The sequence below is a fragment of the Zingiber officinale genome, chromosome 9A (assembly GCF_018446385.1).
Source record: "Zingiber officinale cultivar Zhangliang chromosome 9A, Zo_v1.1, whole genome shotgun sequence".
Lineage (NCBI taxonomy): Eukaryota > Viridiplantae > Streptophyta > Magnoliopsida > Zingiberales > Zingiberaceae > Zingiber > Zingiber officinale.
This window is the reverse complement of record NC_056002.1, coordinates 100502481-100518657: the sequence shown is the minus strand read 5'-3', so window position 1 is coordinate 100518657 and position 16177 is coordinate 100502481. Positions and strand designations below refer to the sequence as shown.

The following is a 16177-nucleotide window of genomic DNA, read 5'->3' as shown; positions in this document are numbered from 1 at the left end:
AATTTGAATAGTCACAGTCATGATGATTAATAAAGATTCGAATAGCCACAAACATGATGATTAATTGAGAATTTGAATAGCTACAATCATGATAATTAATAGAGAATTTGAACAGACACCATCATGATAATTAATGAAGAATTTGAAGAGTCATACCTCTTCATCTTCCTTGGTGGGTATAAGTAGCCATTCATAGAAAATTCTCGATAAGAATGAAATCTCTCTCCACTTCTCTCTCGAAGACTTCTTCTTCACTTTCTTTCACCGAAAGAGATCGATAGTGCTTCCAAGATTTTGTTGATCCAAGAAGGTAGCACCTAACAGATCATGTATAGTTCGTGATCTAGTGCACATGGATACCATTAGAGGAGTCACATGTGAGACTTTCATTTGTTTGTGATATCATTCACTCTATCGAGGACTACAAGGTATGATTTATTTTATGTTATTTTATTTGCAACTACACTACAAAAAATTCATCGTTTAGGGATAAATTTTGCAACAAATTTTAAAAACAAATTCATTTGCGACGAAAATAAATTCATTGCGATGAAAAACTGAAAATTCATTATAAATTTTGTGATGAAAAAATGAAAATTTGTTGCAAAATTTTCAACGAATATCCTATTACATTGCAAAATTCGTCGTTGATTTTGTGACAAAAAAAATTTCGTCGTAAACTGTAACAACCCGAATTTCCTCGTTAAGAGTTCTAATTGTGGTTTAAAAATATTTGAAAATGCTATAGAAATATTCTAGAGATTTTTAGAAATTCAGTATTTTTATGTAATTTTTGGAGGTCGTTTGGTATTTTTACTAAACGAAAGAAGTTTCGACAAAAAAATGTCCAAGCCGAGATTCGAACCCGAGACCTCCGGCCGAACCAAGTCTTAAGCAGATCCGGCTGACCAAGTGTGCAAGCGGTCGATGCTAATCAAATAAAGGATGAATTGTATTTAAGTAGTAGTTGGTTAATATAATACATAGTTATAAAAGGGAACATAGGTAATTGCTGTGCCCTAAAAACCATTCCTTCTCCCTCTCGTGCGCGCGACGATTTCCTCTTGGACGAAAATCAACGCCGACGTTAGGTCTCCTCCTCTGGTGGCCGACCAAGGGGTTCTTTTGTGAGATCTTCACATCTACGAATCCCTCTCATCGAAGAGGACACGCGGATGTGAAGGAGTCGTTGAGGAGGCACTTCTCCGGAAACCCTAGAATTATCCTCTTCGGTTGTAAGTCCAAGAACATCTCGGTAAGTCGCTACTCACCTGCAGTAGGATAGTTCCGGATTCCTATTCCTTTTATTTTCAAATTTTTCTATGATGATTTTTGGTTTAGGGTCTCTGCCGTGAGTTTTTATGGGAAGTTGAGAAGGGGTTTTGATTGGTATTGGTTGCTGCCGTGAGTTGCTTGCTTCGGATTTTGTTGGATTCTGTTCTGTTTGTGATCCTAGTATGGTTGAAGGATGAATTGGGGGACTACTGTTAGGGCACCATGGTTTGTGTTGCTATCTTGTCTCTTTTGATATCTGTGTTGATGAATCCTGATTCCTATCTAGTTGAATTGTTGCCAAAAGAGATTAAATTCAGTTGATGTGAATATTACTAGCAATATAGCCTCATACGACTCAATGGGCTTAATGGAGGGATAAAACCTATATAGCTGAGTCCAAATAGCTATGATAAGCATGATTTAATATCCTTGATGATGATGATCTGGTTAATTTGTTGCATACCAAATATTGAAAGACTTAATCAGAGTTAAAAGATGTTGATGAGATGGTTGTACTGTGATCGAAATGCTCATGTTTTCTTTACAAGTTTTATCATGTTTGGGTTGGTTTAATAACAATATTAATGGTATTATATCAAATATAATCCTGAGGGAGAACATGTCCTACCACTACTTGTCCAATGAAATAATTGACTCATAACTTACTTGGCCTAATCATGTGTTAAAGTCCATAATAATAATGTCTCAATCATCTAAGAATAGTTAGTATGATTTGATAAATGAAGTCTTAATTTTAGATTCAGTAGCTTAATAAAGTACAGTATAATTGTGAACGAATGGTAGTGTCAGCAGTCTATTGTGGTTAGGTTAGGGAAAATGAATGAATTGTTTAGAATGGCATGTGGTTAAGCAACTCAGTTATTTTCTTCATGCTGTATCCTTCCTTAATAAGAAGAAATAGCTAAAAGAGTTAGTCTTTTGAATGGATTATCTTTGATCTCCGTTGTGTAGTTAGTATTTCAGTTTTCAGTTTTCTTTGCTAATCCATGAGCAGGGACAAGCCTTCCATATTAGCATTTGTGGTTTAGACTCTCCTTGTTATTTTCGGACAGCCTTACCCAAGTTCCAGCATGGTTAATCTGGTTCTGCAAAGTTTGATTTGCTTTAGGAATTTTAATGCAGAAATTTGATTAAGTTTATAGTGCAGAATTTTGATTAAGTTTGTAGGCATATTTGATTAAGCTTGTATGCAGATTTAGTTTTAGTGCAGTTTCAATAAGCATTTCAGTACAGTTTTATTAAGTATTTCCATGCAATTCTGCTAAGCATTTCAGTGCTGAGTTAATAAGCATTTTAGTGCAGTTTTGTATGAGACATCTTTTAATAAAGGTATTAACAAGTATAAGCAAGATAAAGAAAAGAAAGAAAAAGGCCAAGGCCTTAAGTAGATCCCAAAGTCAAGACTTTAGGGATTTTGGCACACAAGGTGCTTGTTAAAATGTCAAGACATTTAAAGAAGAAGTAATTAAGATATTTTACTTTGAAGAGGCTAGTACCCGATTTCCAAGGTTGTCGTTAAACAAATCCAGGTGACCAATTCCAAGGTCTTGGCCCTGGTAAGACCAAGGTCTTTACCCTCGTAGGACTTGTGACTAGCTACCACAGTCTCTATTAGGGAGCGTGCTTTGGTACTATGCCTGGGCCCAAGAGAAGTTGATTATTATTTTAAAGTATTAAAGTATAAGTTTTGAAACAAATGAAACAAGCTTCACTTATGTTTAGAGTTAGCAAGTTTAGCTTCTTTTAATTCGAAGCATGCAGTGTTAGTTTTATTTGTTTCTTATTATTTTATTGAGCATGATTAGACTTATCTTCCAGCATACAGTTTTATCCTTGTATATCATGAGTATGCAGATTTTAGTGCTTGCTAATGAATATGCATGAGTAGATTTATTTCCTAGTTTCAGTACTTTTGACATGAGCAGCTTTATATGTCTTCTTTTAAAGCATTCAGTTTTTAGTTTCTTCTTGTAAACATGCATATTCGAGTTTTTGTGAGTTAGACAACGCTTACTAAGCATTCTCTTATAGTTTGCATTTCCTCTTACTGCAGATAAAGGAAAAGAAAAGATATAGTAAAGGAAGGCGACAAGGTGGCGCGGATGGTGTGTGATGCCAGGACTATGGGAGAGACTTGGGAAGTTATTGAGATTTCGTGTTTAGTGGATAAGAAACAATTGAGTTGTACTTTATAGTTCATGTCATTTGAGATTGTATTTTATTCTCCATGTCATTTGAGTTCATTCATGTTTTAGATTGCATGTTGTGATGAGTATGTTTAATAAGTAGATATTTTGATGTTTGACACATACTTAACTGCGTGGGTGTTTGATATATGTTCCATCCACCTGTGGCTGATGTATACTATATATGTATCTCAGTTTATGGTCACCGGTACAGGGGAGATGCTGTCAAAATTTTTCGGTAGAGACTCCTCGTGGTTTCGATCATACCGGTTAAGTAGAGTTAGTAGTTAAGTAACGGTCACCCTTAGAGAGTAGTATAGTAAGAAGGGTGGTCGTTACATAAACATTCCTATAACCAAAAATCTAATTTTTGCAATGAAAATAAAAATTTATTGTAGATTTAAAATGAAAATCAAAATTCATCGCAATTTGCAACGAATCTTGTAAATCTGTGATGACTTTAAATTTGTTGCAAATTTGTGAAAATTTTTTGTTTTTGTTGAAAATTTGCAACGAATTTAGAATTTTGTTGCAAATCTAAGAAAAATTTTGAATTCGTCACAAATCTATACGAATCTAATTTTGTTGCAGATCTGTAATGAAAATCTAAATGCATTGCAAATCTGCAATGAATTTGAATTTGCTGCAGATATGTGACGAATTCAAATTCTTTGCAAATCTGCAATGAATTCAGATTTTCATTGCAGATCTGCAATGAAATTAGATTCATTGCAGATCTGCGATGAATTTCGAATTTATTGCAGATTTTCAATGAATTTTAATTTTTCTTGCAAAACTTCGATAAAATAGTATTTTACGATAGATTTACAATGAACCCTTTTTTGTCGCAAAAGTAAAAAAAATTACCAACAATTTTTCTTTTTTTGTATTTATCATATATACAAATTACATTGAATACAACAAAACTAAAAACTAAATTGTCAGACAAATACAACAAAAAATAATACAAACACAACAATAACATAAACTAAAATATTCATCGTCAACAATTTATCCAAACATGTTCCATATCTCAAAATATAACTAACAAATAATATGTTTCATCAACCAAGTTTCAATACAACTTACGACTAACTAACCAAATTACAATGCAACTAACTAAGTTAGAATAGTCAACAATACAATAACAAAAATAAATACAATCAAGTTACAACAAACATAATATCCAACTATCTCATACCATAATGTCTCAAAACTAGGGAAAGATAAAATAGAAGATAATCTGGTATTCGAGAGATCCTTCTCATTCCAATCTTCTTCTTCTATCGGCATCTGAAAATAAATAAATAAATAAAAAGTATCATTTTTAACAAAAATAAGTATGTAAAGACTTATTTTTACATTGATTTCCAATCTTAGCCTTACCAACCCTGTTTGAAACAAAAATAACAATACTCATTAAAAATATAAAAATAAAGGATTTACATACTCAATAAAATTTTAAAAATTAAAAATACTAGTTACAAACATTCATGCAATATCGTCGTCGGCGACGGTGGCTGCATCACCACCAGCATCGAGAGGAATATCACTTGGACTAGAGCTAAACTGCTGAAATTGTCGCATAATAAATTCTTGTTGTCGGCGCATTGCTATTATATCTTGATCTCTTTGTGAGTTTTGTTGTTGTATTTCTTGAATTTGTCGATCCCTTTCATGTATTATGCCTTTTAAATTATTGACTTCTTCAGTTAAGTTATGGATCTGTGTCATTACTGTTGATGGGGTAGAAGAAGAAAAAGATCTACGAGAAACATTATAGGTTCTGATCATAGAACTCGTACCTAATATCCTTCCCCCTTTGACTCCCTTAGATGCCTCTAGCCATAGCTCTAAATTATTAGTAACGTACAGCTCAGATAGGGCATTATCATCGCCATCACCTAAACTTCTCTGTGATAACGATAGTTGATCATATCTCTTATAGGAAAAATTAAAATTTTAATTATAGCAGGTACAAAATTAGTAAAGTCTAAGTTATAAATTAAGATTAAAGATTAACTCAAACCTTAATGGTTCTAGCTCTGTCTCCGCTCCAAGTTTTATATTTTTTTTTTTGAAAATTCTAGACAAAAGTATCTATAAAATCCATCTCTTTTCCAATAATTTGGAATAAAAATAATATAGTTAGAAATAATGTAACAGTTTGAAATAGATTAAAAAACTAGTTGTAGAGTTAAAAAATTACTAATTTGCATGATGTTCCTCGATATTTATAGATCCTCTCACATATATTGTGGATGACTCTCCAGAATTATATGCTTGATTCATTTTGTTCTGGTGACTCCTTTTACTCTCATTGCTTTGTTAATAATTGGAGATCTTACTCTAATTGTCGATGAAGACTGGCTTTTTTCCCACTATTCTTGGCATGATTCAATACATGCATGCCGAATGTGATCACCACATTTTTTTAAAAAAATTCTTCTAATTTCCATCTCTTGATAAGGGTCCCAAGTGAATAACCACCAAAAATGGAAAAAAAAAAGATAATTGATTATATATTTAATTAATTGTTTCAAATATAAAATTAATCGGTTATACCTTAAACTTGGACCACCAGAGTTCTTTTGTGGGTCTTGGAGTGCTTGAGTACAACATTGAGTTCCCTCTCCAATAGTTATTCACAATTTGATTAATCTCGTGAATAATACTTATAGAATTTTTTAACATATCATAAAGTTACAAAGAAACAATGTTAAATAATTAAGAAAGTTGAAAAATTATAATATTTTTAATACTTATGAATCTCTAAAAGGGACTATATACTGTCAAGTGTCAATAATCTCAGTAGATGAGTGTCTAGCGGGTATCGACGACTGATGTGGAGAAGGTGAATGGGAAGGCCCTACTGGCAAATGGAGTGGGGAAGGTCAATGGGAAGGTCCTACCGACGACTGGCCATGTGAAGGTCTTGTCGATAACTGATCATGTGAAAGTCCTACCGACAACTGGTCATGTGAGGTCCTGCCAGCAACTAGCCATGTGAAGGTCCTGCCAGTGACTGACCATGTGAAGGTCCTTCCTGAGGGAGGCATCGGTACCATGCTGGGAGATGGTGAATCAGTCTAGCCAGTCTTATACCTCTATCGTCTATGGCCACCCCGTTGAAATTGATAACCAAAAATCAAAATTACAATAAAGCAAATAACAACTTGATGCTTAATGAAGAACACAAAAATACTTACCATATGCATAATGAAGATCTGAGAGTGCAAGAATCCACAACGATAATATCACTTCTACTGATATATAGGAAAAAATACATAGCATAAATAGATAAAATATATAAATTTAATAATGTAATAGTATATAAACAACTAATTGAGCTACAAATTTTATAAATTTATAGATTAAAGTAAAATTTAATCATAAAAAAACATACCCTACATGTCAAAAATGATCTTCATTATCATCCACATCCTTATCGTCCTCATCCTCCTCCTTGTCCTCCTCCTCCTCCTTATCATCATTATCATCATTCTTATGAAATTCACTGGCATTCACATTTATCAATATTCCACTGGGATCTTGTAATGTTGGAATAATATATTCCTTGGTTTGAAGTGTATTTGTAATTTCCTCTTGTTGATATGCAATGTCTTCCCAATGTTCCTCAATTTTTTTTTCGAGCTTTCATTTTACAAACAACCCACTAGTCAATTTTATCACATTCAAATTAGGATCTAAAGCAGAGAAAACTTAAATCGCTTGTTGTGCCAAAATAAATGGTTCATATCTCTTATACAATCTTTTATAATTTATTTCAATCAAATTATATCGTGGATGCACCTTCATCCCTTTGACAAGGTCAAACCAGCAACACATAAATAAGATAACTCATATTTCTAGGCCAGGGTATTCGAATAACTCATATTTCTAGGCCAGAGTATTCGAACTCTATAATTTCATCCAGCAAAACATAAAAATCAATTCATGGGCCTCCATCATTGGATGACTGAACACATATCACATTATTCATTGTAGTCTTACCTTTTCCATATTCTTAGTATGAAAATTATATCCATCTATGAAATATGTTGGCTAAGTGCATACCATTGCTTTTAGATCTCATGACAGATGGAATAACATTTCTTGTTCAAGGTGAGCTTGATTTGCATAAAACTAAACTCAAATGAATATGTTATTCATTTAAAAGTTAAGATATATATAGACCAAATTAGGTAAAACTACTTACATATGATTTGAACCATGGTGCAAATTCTTGATCATAGAAGCGTTCAAACTCTAGTGTCAGCATTTTAGAATATAAATTTTGAAAAATCCTATCATAAAAAAATTGAATTATAAAACTAATAATTTATGACATAAGAAAAAAAATAGAAACTTTATACTAACTTAAAATATGATGATACTTCTAGACAATTAAGTAAAACATATGTCTGGGTTGCCCGCCATTCTTGATCAGTTAAGTATCCCTTTTTACATGAGCCACTTGGTCTACTAAGATAGTTAAAAATTGAGAATGAATTCAAATTGGGATTAATAGGACTTTCATCATTTCTTCCCAGAGTCTATATTTTAGTCTGAATGTGAGACTCAAAATAATATGATGCAAAAGTTATTATTTCCTCCATAATATATGCATTAACAATAGAGGCTTCAATATGTGCCTTATTTTTCAATTTTTTCTTCAAATGATATAAGAATATGATTGTAATATAAATATTTATATTAGATATTAATATATAAAACTTTATCAATTTTTATGCATTAATAACGAAGTATAGAAGATGCAAATTATACCTTTCAAATGGATACATCCATTGAAAATGAACAGGTCCTCCAACTTTGGCTTGATATGGCAAGTGAACAAAAAGATATTCCATTGAATCAAAAAATATGGGTTGAAAGATCATTTCTAAATTATACAAAATGATTGGAATATCTCTCTCTAACTTCTCCATATGTGAATGCCTCAAAATTGTTGAGCAAATATCATGAAGGAAAATTCTTAACTCCGTAATAGCACCCCATATAAAATTTGGTAAGAGTTCCTTAAAAGCAATAGGAATTAGTCTTTCCATGAATATATGACAATTATGACTTTTCAAATCAATCAATTTACATTCTTGTATATTGACACATCTTCCAAGGCTTTAGTCCCTTACTACTTCATCCATATCAAGAGTGGATCATTTACAAATGAGTCACATATCTTTTCTTGCATTCAGATTGTCTTTTATTTTTCTAGCGATATCCATCATTGTATTTATGAGATTATCAAAAAATATTTTTCTCAATATGTATTACATCGAGATTATGATGAATCAAATTACTATACCAATATGGTAAATCCCATAATATACTTCGTTTAGTCCATTTATGTGTACTTCCATACTTATATGTTGTACCATGCAGCTCTTCAATAACAGATGGAAAGTGAAGTACTCTGTACCAAATATCTTAACTTGTCAATCTCAATGTTGGAGGTATTCTTTCAATTCTATTTCTAGTGAATTCATATTTATTCCTTCTAAAATTATGATTTAGTAGTAAAAATTATCTATGACAATCAAAATAACTTGACTTCTTCCCATATTTTAATCTAATAGACTTTGATCTCTCCATACGGAAGATTATATGGAGTTAATATAACTGGCCAACAAGAATATTATCTTCCTAATTTACTAAATGGTGCAAATCCATCATTACAGAGACCTAACCTAATGTTTCGAGTCTCCTTCGCAAATTTAGGATATGTTCTATCAAAAATTTTCCAAGCCTCTACATCTGATGGATGATACATTAGCTCATCTTTTGTTCGATGATTTGCATGCCAAATCATGTGTTCAGCAGTGGTCTTTGATGTATAAAGCCTTTGTAACTTAGGAGTTAAAAGGAAAATAAAATAATTGACTATATGATTTATGTCGTTGTTGACCCCTTCTGGTGCTCTTGTACCTATCTTGATTATATAATTTACAAACATTTGCATATGCATCATCTCCCCAATATAACATACAGTCATCTCTGCAAACATTAATTCTTTCCATCAGAAGACCTAATTCTTTCGTAAGTTTTTTCATACTATAAAAATCATTAGGCAGTATATTGTCACAGGGCAATGCCTCTTCAAAATATTGAATAAAATTATTAAAATAATCTTTCGACACATTATACTCTACCTTGACATTCAATAGTCTTGTAGTGAATGATAATTTAGTATGACTATCACAGCCAGCCCATAATGGTTCATCTGTAGTACTCAACACTTCCTAAAATTTGAGATATGCTTCATTATTCACAATTTCATCGACACCTAGTACTTGTACCTCTTCTAACGGTGATGCATATGTAGTAAACATTTGCTCAACTATTGGAGGGCAACTAGAACCAGCACCATGTGGTTCAGGAATTAAATTCAGACCCGCTGCTTCAAATATCATTCTCTGATATGGATTTAATTGATTATAATAACGTTAATCCCTGGAGACTTGTATGTTATGTCCATAATAATTCACATCAGATATGAATGACTCACCATGACATGTCTAATTATAATAATTCTGAGTAAAACCAAATCTATAAAGATGCTCTGAAACTTTACTAGACGGTAAAAATTGACCATTATGACACTTTCTGCATAGACACCGTATCTAATTACCATCCATAAACTCAAAATTACAAGATGCAAAATTTAAAAACTATCTCAACCTAGTGATAAATTCATCAGTTAAATCTCGACATTCAGGAAAATTTTTATTATACATCCAACTTCTTTCATTATGCATTTTGCCTATTTTCAATAAATTATATTAATAAAAACTCCTAGACTGTTACACTAATGGTCAATATGTACTTAGTTCATATACAAATAAAAATAAAATATAACAAAGAAAAATAAAAACATGAGATAGTACAATAGAAAAATTGGTATCATTATTAAAATAAGGGTGGATGGTTTACTTAACAAAAGTAAAGAAGGACAGAGGGATGCCACGGCGAGTAAGGGCTAGCGGCGCTTTCCCTCCCTTCATTATCCAAACACTATTCTATCATTATCAAAATATATTTGTAAAATACCGAAAAATGGTAAATAATGATAAGGAAATTTTTTGGAATTTTTAGAAATTTTTCTGGAATTCTTCGGAGACTATATGACTTTGTTTACGGGGATAAATTAAACTGGGCCCCGGGAAAGCCTGTTTATGGTACCCCATTTAAGCGAGAAAAAGTTGATTTTCCTTTTTCTTTTATTTTCGTTTTTCTTTTATTTTTCTTCTCCTCCCCCCGTGCCCTCACCTGATGTCTCCCCTCTTCCTTTGCGTCGAGCCTCCTCTCACGTCGTTTCTCCCCAAATTGCTCAGCGACGATTACCCCCCCCCCCCTTGCGATTAAAGCCTTGGCCCGATCCCCTTCCTTCTCCTCTTCCCCTTCTTCAGTGCCCTAGCACCGCTGCCTCCCTCACCCTCTTGCGACACCGCCGACCTTCTCTTCTCTTCCTCTCTTCTATGCCCTAGCCATTTCACACTGCCTGATCGACATTCGCGTTGCGCTACCCTTCGTCGGAGCAGTGACGTTGCCAATCTTGTTATGCCCAAGTAGTCCCTCGCTGCCGCACCTCTGCACAGTGTCGCCGCTGCACGGAAATAGCACCGCCGCACCTCTACACCTCACTGTTCCAACCACCGGATCTAGTTCAGCCACGTTGTGCCCTAGTCTAGCCCTCTTCTGATTTTCTTGTGTCGTGCCCTAGATTTCCTCTTGCTGTCGGATTCGAACAAAATAGCAATGAGGTGAGCAGCATATCCTTGTTGACTTCTTAGATTTCAATCTTGATCAGATCAATTAATTCCTAGTGGTGTATCTGGTTTTCAACGGTTGCCCCTATTCCGATAGCAACTACCTGTTGTGGACCAACAAAAGAGACTTTGGTGCTGAGTTAAGATATTTAATTAGGTTGGATTAGGTATGAATTGGATTGTGTAATTGGTTGTACATGTGTAATTGGAATTAGGTTTATGTTATTGTGTTGATTAGGGTTTTGCCCTAATTTAGTGTAAGAGATTTTATTTAGCTATTTATAGGAATGTAGCTAAATAAAATATATATTTATTGGTGACACAGGACTTTGATGCGAGGTGAGTATTTCGACGTCGGATTTGGACCGGATTCGAACTATATTGGAGGTGGGTACCTTGACTTATCTTTTAGATTTGTCATTTGATGTGCATAGTAGTTTTTAACAAATAGTAATGATTATGTTTTGTATCTGCATCGGTATGTCATTATCCATTACTTGTGCATGCTTGATTTTTTTACTGTTTGCATTCATGTTTATACCTTCAAATTACTTATGATCCTAAAGGTAATGACATACCATGCCATAGGATTTACCAGACTTATTTGATACCATATCTGACCTATGTACCTAGATCTTTTGTTATGATCCATGTATATTTTTGGTACATATTTTATGGAGGTAGATATGGTCAAGACTTCCATGCTTAGTGGCATGCATCATCTCGCATGATTGCATGCTGCGCGATAGTCGGCTCCATTATTGTTGAGAACATCGCCAGTTACTTGGATCTGCACACACAACCACTCATGGGTTAGTGGTTCTTATCAGGTAGGGTGTGTTGCAGCAGGTTGCTCTGTCAAGGGCTCCGTTGGTCCACTCATGGGTAGTGTGACGCAGCGTTATAGCAGGACAGGGATCCCTCCTCTGGACTTACTCAGGGAGATGAGAGCATTGAGCTCCTCCACTTATGATTTGGGGTAGGAGGATAGGTGTACTTCGACAGCATCCCATCCACTCGGTCACTCATCAGGAGCAGTGATAGCAGAGTGCACGGTTGTCACAGCCCTACCCACTCGGTCAAACCATCTTGTGTGAGATGACTAACTGAAGAGTAGGGTTGACCAGGACATATCATTGGCATCATACACATTGATGCATTTGTTTGACATGTATACAGGATTCCTATACTTCTCGATTGATTATCCATACACCGAGTCCTGATTAGTACAGTTTTCTCCTATTTATTTCAGTTGCAATTTTCATTCTTATATCAGGAGACTGTACGCATGATTAGTGCTAGTTGTTATTTTCTTACTATACATGCCAATATTACCCGCTGAGGTGTTGACTCACCCCGTGGATACTTACTATTTTCAGGTTGAGGTTGTCCGGAGGAGTTCCAGTCGCTAGTCCCCTGTAGATCCTGAGGATCGCAATGTGTTTTACCTTTTAGGTTTTCTTATTGTACTTTTTAGACTTGTTCTAGTTTTGACACTTGGATATTGTGTTATCTTTATTGTTGATGAGTTTTATTTGGATGTGTTTTTGCTACATGCCTGCTTGGATGGCAGAAGAGGTGAGATCGTTGTGATTTGTGTTTTATGGGTGTAGTGGAGTAGGATATAAGTTTTGAGCTTTATGGGTGTAGTTGAGTAGGATGTTTTGAGATGTTTTTCCTTATCGTTGTATTAGTTTAGTTTTATTATTAAACTACGTGGATGTTGTTTATTATTTATTGTAATTGTTCCGGCCGTATTGGCCGATGTATATGTGGCTCTGAGGGCATTGTAGAAAGTTTCATATTGTCACCCGTACAGGGGAGATGCTGCCGAAATTGCTTCTGGCAGGGACTCCTCCGGGGCATGACAATTTATTTGATATTAAAGCCAAGTTTCTGATACTTGGTTTTCGTATTTTGTAGTGGTGAGTCAAGTTTTGTGTGTTGGATTTTTGAAATAATATGATACCAATTTATTTGGTATCAGAGCCAAGTTGGCGATACTTGTTTGTTTTTCGTGTTATGGATTTTCGAGATTTATCTTATACCAATTTATTGGTGTCAGATGGGTTGCGATACCTGCTTTTGGTGTTCTGAATTTTTAGGGTTAGCCCAAGTTTGCTAGTTAACTTGGGTATTTATTTTTGGATTTGTACGGTTTCCGTCGATTTTCTCGTCCGGAATTTTGAGGTCAAATTTGGGGACTAGACAGTGACGGAATATCTCCAGACGGCAAAAAGGTATAAAGGTAAATTTATAATTTTTGTTACTTGTAGTAATATCTGTGATATAACTTAACAGATATGAGGAGATCTACATCAGTAGCTGCGAGACGTGGTGTTGGGAAACCACGTAAGAGGACTTTGGAATCTCTGGCAACAGACTCGCCAGAGATCCCTACTAGATTGGAGCCTGTCGGTCAGGGACAGACTCAGGATACTGCGGGCGCGTCGGGCTCTTAGATCCTGATGGATCCTTTAGAGGTACCTACCTCGGCAGTGCCCGCCGTACCCACCCGTACTGTATTTATGGTTCCACCAGGGGTACCACCGGCATGCTCGACACCTGCTCCGGTCGAGCCTACAGCGTACCAGGCACCACCACCACCTGGACCTACCGTGTACCCGGCACCAGCGGCACTCGTGCCCTCGGTGCCTACTGCACACCTGAGACCCACACCAGCAGCAACAGTTGCTCCACCTCCGGTACCGCCACCCACCGTACCTCAAGCCGCGCCCACCTATGTTGACCCTGCAATGCCACCAGTGGCACCTGCCCCAGCTTATGCGGCAGCACCGGGGGTGCCTCCCCCGGCCTATCCAGCGGTATCACCTGTAGTACCAACTCCAGGGATTCCGCCAATTCCCGCGACAATCCCTACTCATCACATGGATATTGTCGTGGCACGAGCCCAGATCCAAGCATTGGCAAAGTCAATGAAGAGTTGATTCACACTATTCCGAGAAGAGACTGATCCTAGTGTGGCTCAGACCTGGATAGATACCATGGAGCGGACCTTCTTCTATATGGCTTGCTCCGAGTGGGAGAAAGCAGAGTTGGCTGCTTTCCATTTACGGGATGAGGCCGACACTTGGTGGGTTACGCAGCGTTCCATCATAGGCGAGCAGGACATCACCTGGCCAGATTCAGAGAGGTTTTTGAGAGCTGCTACTTCCCACGAGCAAAACAGATGGCTCGTCGACAGGATTTTCTGAGTTTGCGACAGAACAATCGCTCGGTGCCAGAGTATAATGCCGAGTTTAATCGATTGGCCAGGTTTTGTCTAGAATTAGTTACTGAGGATAGTTTCCGTATGCATCAGTTTTTCCAGGGACTAGATGGGCATCTGCAAGTAAAGCTTGCTGGATTCGGGAGTTCATCCTATTTAGAGACGTTGGATAGAGCCCTTATGATTGAATCAGCTCACCAGAGAGTGTATCGGAACAAGAAAAGGAAGTAGACGGGTCAGACATCTGGACAGATCCAGCAACCACAGGCTACACAGCAGCAGAGTGGTTATAGTTGGTTGTTAGTTAGAGCCCTAGAGCCAATCATTTGATGATTGTATTATTGACTTGTTGTATCATATTCTTATATAAATAAAGGCATTTATTTTTGGTTATTATACTTACTTGTATTAGTGTCAAATAAACTGAGTATAATAGCGTCCTTGAGTAGAGGGTTCTTACCTATATCAATCGGTTAGTTGAACCGATAGTGAGATGATATAGGGAACACTACTCTTAATTATTCCTAGTCGAGTATTAACATTCAGGGACAATATTAATAAAATAAGACTAGCATGTAGGTCAACTCGATGACTTGATCTCACAAGTCATGGATATAGAGATATCAAGTTGACACATGGGTATGCATTGGAGAATATATACTAAACGACCCACCATGAGAAAGTATCATGGATCGTTATATGAGTGTCATATACTTTCTCATGTGACTATTAGTATGACTACTAGTCCTTAGACCTGAAGTCACCATGGTGTTGGATTTTTTCGGGCCGCGAAAACCGCTTTTTCACGTCGTGGAAACCCCGAAGCCCCGCCACCAGATCCATACGAAGAATAAAACTTTCAAAAAACTTGTGAGTACGAGTTTATAAACTCTAGATCTACATTAAAGTATGAGTTTTACCCTTGATGCGTGCCTTTCGCGAATCTCGCTCGTCCAAGGTGCCGGATCTCAAGTTGTCAAGGTAGACAACTCTCTATGCGTATCCACAAGAACAACTCGAAGGAGAGAGAACCTTAGAGTGTGCTAGCACTCCAAGAAGGTCTCGGCAAGATGAGGAGAGGGAGAGAAAGAAGAGAGAGCTCTAGGAGGAAGAAGATGAGAGTTCTTACACAAAATGAAAACTCACGATCCAATTGATGTGGCCGACCACATTAAGAGGTGTTGTAACCTCCATGGAATGCCAAGAGTCACAACTCTTGGTAACTCCCATGAGTTGCATCCCACTTAAGCAACCATGATGATGTGGAGCATCATCATTGGCCTACTCAATGCCAACACCAATGAGGTGGCATAAAGTCAAGTCAAACTTGACTCTTCATCTTCCTCTCAAGTCAAGTCAAACTTGACTTAATCTCTCTCATGGTTGATCTAATCCAACCATTTAATTCAAGTCAATTTAATATAATGAATCTAATTCATTTAATTAAATTGATTCAATGAGTCATAATCTAAATTAGACTCATTGAACACATGAATCAACTTGAGTCCAACTCAATTATCCCAATTAGGATTACTCTTAATCCAATTTGATTCATCACATGAATCTAATCCTCTTGGTTCATCATATGAACCTAATCTCCATCTAATTGTCCTTAGTGTGTGACCCTATAGGTTCTTGTAATGTTGGCAATGCCCCTAAACCCATTTAGGAGCATAAGT

At 36.0% G+C, this 16177-nt stretch overlaps 1 protein-coding gene across 1 annotated transcript; it reads left to right on the top strand.

Moving 5' to 3' along the window:
- The first annotated feature begins 13737 nt into the window (after positions 1-13737).
- LOC122019386 (vegetative cell wall protein gp1-like) lies at positions 13738-14217 on the top strand. Its single transcript, XM_042576858.1, has one exon. It carries the CDS (start codon positions 13738-13740, stop codon positions 14215-14217), a length of 480 nt encoding a protein of 159 aa, XP_042432792.1.
- Positions 14218-16177: the final 1960 nt, after the last annotated feature.

Bases quoted from the DNA above. Each gene is read 5' to 3' on its own strand.
- LOC122019386 (XM_042576858.1), top strand. From the start codon at position 13,738: ATGGATCCTTTAGAGGTACCTACCTCGGCAGTGCCCGCCGTACCCACC.